We start from the raw sequence: 2,556 nt of genomic DNA on the forward strand, positions 1-2,556 counted from the left end.
ACTCGTGCCAAAAATAGTTGCCAGGATTTTCTGATCTTGAAGTGATCAAATTTCAAAATGCTCTGGAAATGTTAACAACGTAAATTCTTATAAATAACACCCTTCTACATCTCTAGGACCTCCATGAGAATCCTGTCAACTTTTACTACATCCTATAGAGCAAAAGACTGCAACAACAACAACAACAACAACAACAACAACAATAACAACGAAAGGAACAATGCATGTTAGAGTTGGTGATAGGGGAGGCCCTATGACGAAGATGAACAGCCTCACCCTCCAAATTCTCAAGGGGCGGAGATTGATGATGTTCGGGTCTCTTTTGATTATGAACTCAGCTGGTTTGAGCTACATCTTCGGTCTTTACTCTGGCGACATCAAGTCCTCGCTTGGCTATGACCAATCCACCCTCAATTTGATCGGCTTCTACAAGGACTTGGGTGCCAATATCGGTATCGTCTCTGGCCTAATCAATGAGGTCACACCCCCATGGGTTGCCTTAGCAATTGGTGCCTTTTTCAACTTTTTTGGATACTTCATGATATGGCTTGGCGTGACTGAAAGAACAGCCAAGCCCCTGGTTTGGCAAATGTGCTTATACATATGCATCGGCGCAAATTCACAACCTTTTATCAACACTGGAGCCCTTGTCACTTCCATAAAGAACTACCCTGAAAATCGTGGAATTCTTATAGGTGTTTTGAAGGGTTACACGGGTCTAAGTGGGGCTGTAGTTACACAGGTGTACCATGCTCTCTTTGGTGAAGACCCTAAGTCTTTGATTTTGTTAGTAGGGGTTATTCCAGCAGTTGTATGTTTGATTTTTCTTCCAACCATGCGGATCATGAACGCTCCTCGGCAACCAAACGAGCTCACACTTCTCTATCATTTCCTCTATGTTTCGCTTGGTCTCGCAGGGTTCTTGATGATTATAATTATAATAGAGAAAAGGACCACCTTTTCACAAAGTCAATACGGAGGGAGTGCAGCCGTGGTACTTTTCTTGCTGTTTCTACCTATTGCATTTGTCATTAGGGACGAGTATAAGGCTTGGAAGAGCAAGAGAGAAGCCATAAAGAACGACCGTTTAGTAATTGAAGTTATTAACGGGGAGGATTTATCAAAAAAAACAAACGGGAAGGCAATTATTTCTAATGAGATTCAACAATTTTCAGTCACAAAACCAAGTGATGATGCTGAAAAAAGCGTCAGGCTTTCTTGTTGGCAAACAGCTTTCCAGACACCAGAGAGAGGGGAGGACTATACGATATTACAAGCAATTTTTAGCATTGACATGTTGCTGATTTTATTGGCTTCAATGTGTGGCCTAGGGGGAACTTTAACGGTAATAGACAACTTGGGTCAGATTGGAGCTTCCTTACGATATCCAAAGAAAAGCATAAGCACTTTTGTGTCACTTGTGAGCATTTGGAACTACCTCGGACGTGTGGTCTCAGGTCTTGTCTCAGAAATTTTAATTAAAAGGTACAGAACCCCACGCACTCTCATACTCACTTTGACTCTCCTACTAGCCTGTGTTGGTCACCTCCTAATCGCGTTTGATGTACCCAATGGTATCTATTTTGCATCGGTGATTATTGGGTTTTGTTTTGGTGCACAATGGCCATTGCTCTTTGCTATGATTTCTGAACTTTTTGGCCTGAAGTACTACTCTACACTATTCAATTTTGCGGCTATAGCTAGTCCAATTGGGTCTTATCTGTTCAACGTGCGGGTCGCTGGGTATTTATATGACAAGGAAGCTAAGACGCAAATGGCAGCCTTGGGGCTTGTAAGGAAGGCAGGGGAGGACTTGAAGTGTACTGGGGTTGAGTGCTACAAATTGTCTTTCATTATCATTGCTGCCATGACCTTTTTAGGCACAATTGCTTCGTTCATTTTGACCCTAAGGACAAAGAAGTTTTATAAGACTGACATTTATAAGAAGTTCCGCGAGCCACAGGTGGAGGAAGAAGTTAAGTAACAATGAGGGATGGATATGAAGATAAATATTTATTGGGACCGATTGTGAAACTTTACTATCAACCAAAAAAAGATTGTGAAACTTTAATTGTGATCCTTGAAAATTCATGTTTGTGTGTGTGTTTTTTTTTCTTTTTTCCTCTATTCTTTTGTGAGTAGTCGATTAATAATATTAAGTTCTATCTTTCCCCTTACTTTATTTGAAAAATCAATATCAGCCTTTTTCTGCAGTTAAAATTTATGAGAGCACTCTTGAGAACTTGTACATTTTTATCTAAAAGACAAAGTATTAAATAACGTTCCTTATAAAGTTAGATTTCCTAAATGAAAACAACGGTTTGAAATACAAATCATATGTTTCATTTTTTGTGTTCCATTTTATATTTCAAGTTTTAACAATCACAACTTGCCATGCATTGATTTAACATTCCTCATAAAATAACTAAAAGTTTAAAATGAAAAAAAAAAAAAAAAAAATCAAACACATGACATACCATGATTAACATAGTGCAAAATGAAACAAAGAATTTGTATTCAACCATTTAGGATGAAGGGAAAATTTTATAAAATAAC

General features: G+C 38.7%; 1 protein-coding gene across 1 annotated transcript; it reads left to right on the top strand.

Annotated features, from left to right (window-relative positions):
• The first annotated feature begins 220 nt into the window (after window positions 1–220).
• Window positions 221–1,984, top strand: LOC142640168 (protein NUCLEAR FUSION DEFECTIVE 4-like). Its single transcript, XM_075814258.1, has one exon. The coding sequence runs from the start codon at window positions 221–223 to the stop codon at window positions 1,982–1,984; it is 1,764 nt and encodes a 587-aa protein (XP_075670373.1).
• Window positions 1,985–2,556: the final 572 nt, after the last annotated feature.

Source organism: Castanea sativa, chromosome 6 (assembly GCF_040712315.1).
Source record: "Castanea sativa cultivar Marrone di Chiusa Pesio chromosome 6, ASM4071231v1".
Taxonomy (NCBI): Eukaryota; Viridiplantae; Streptophyta; class Magnoliopsida; order Fagales; family Fagaceae; genus Castanea; species Castanea sativa.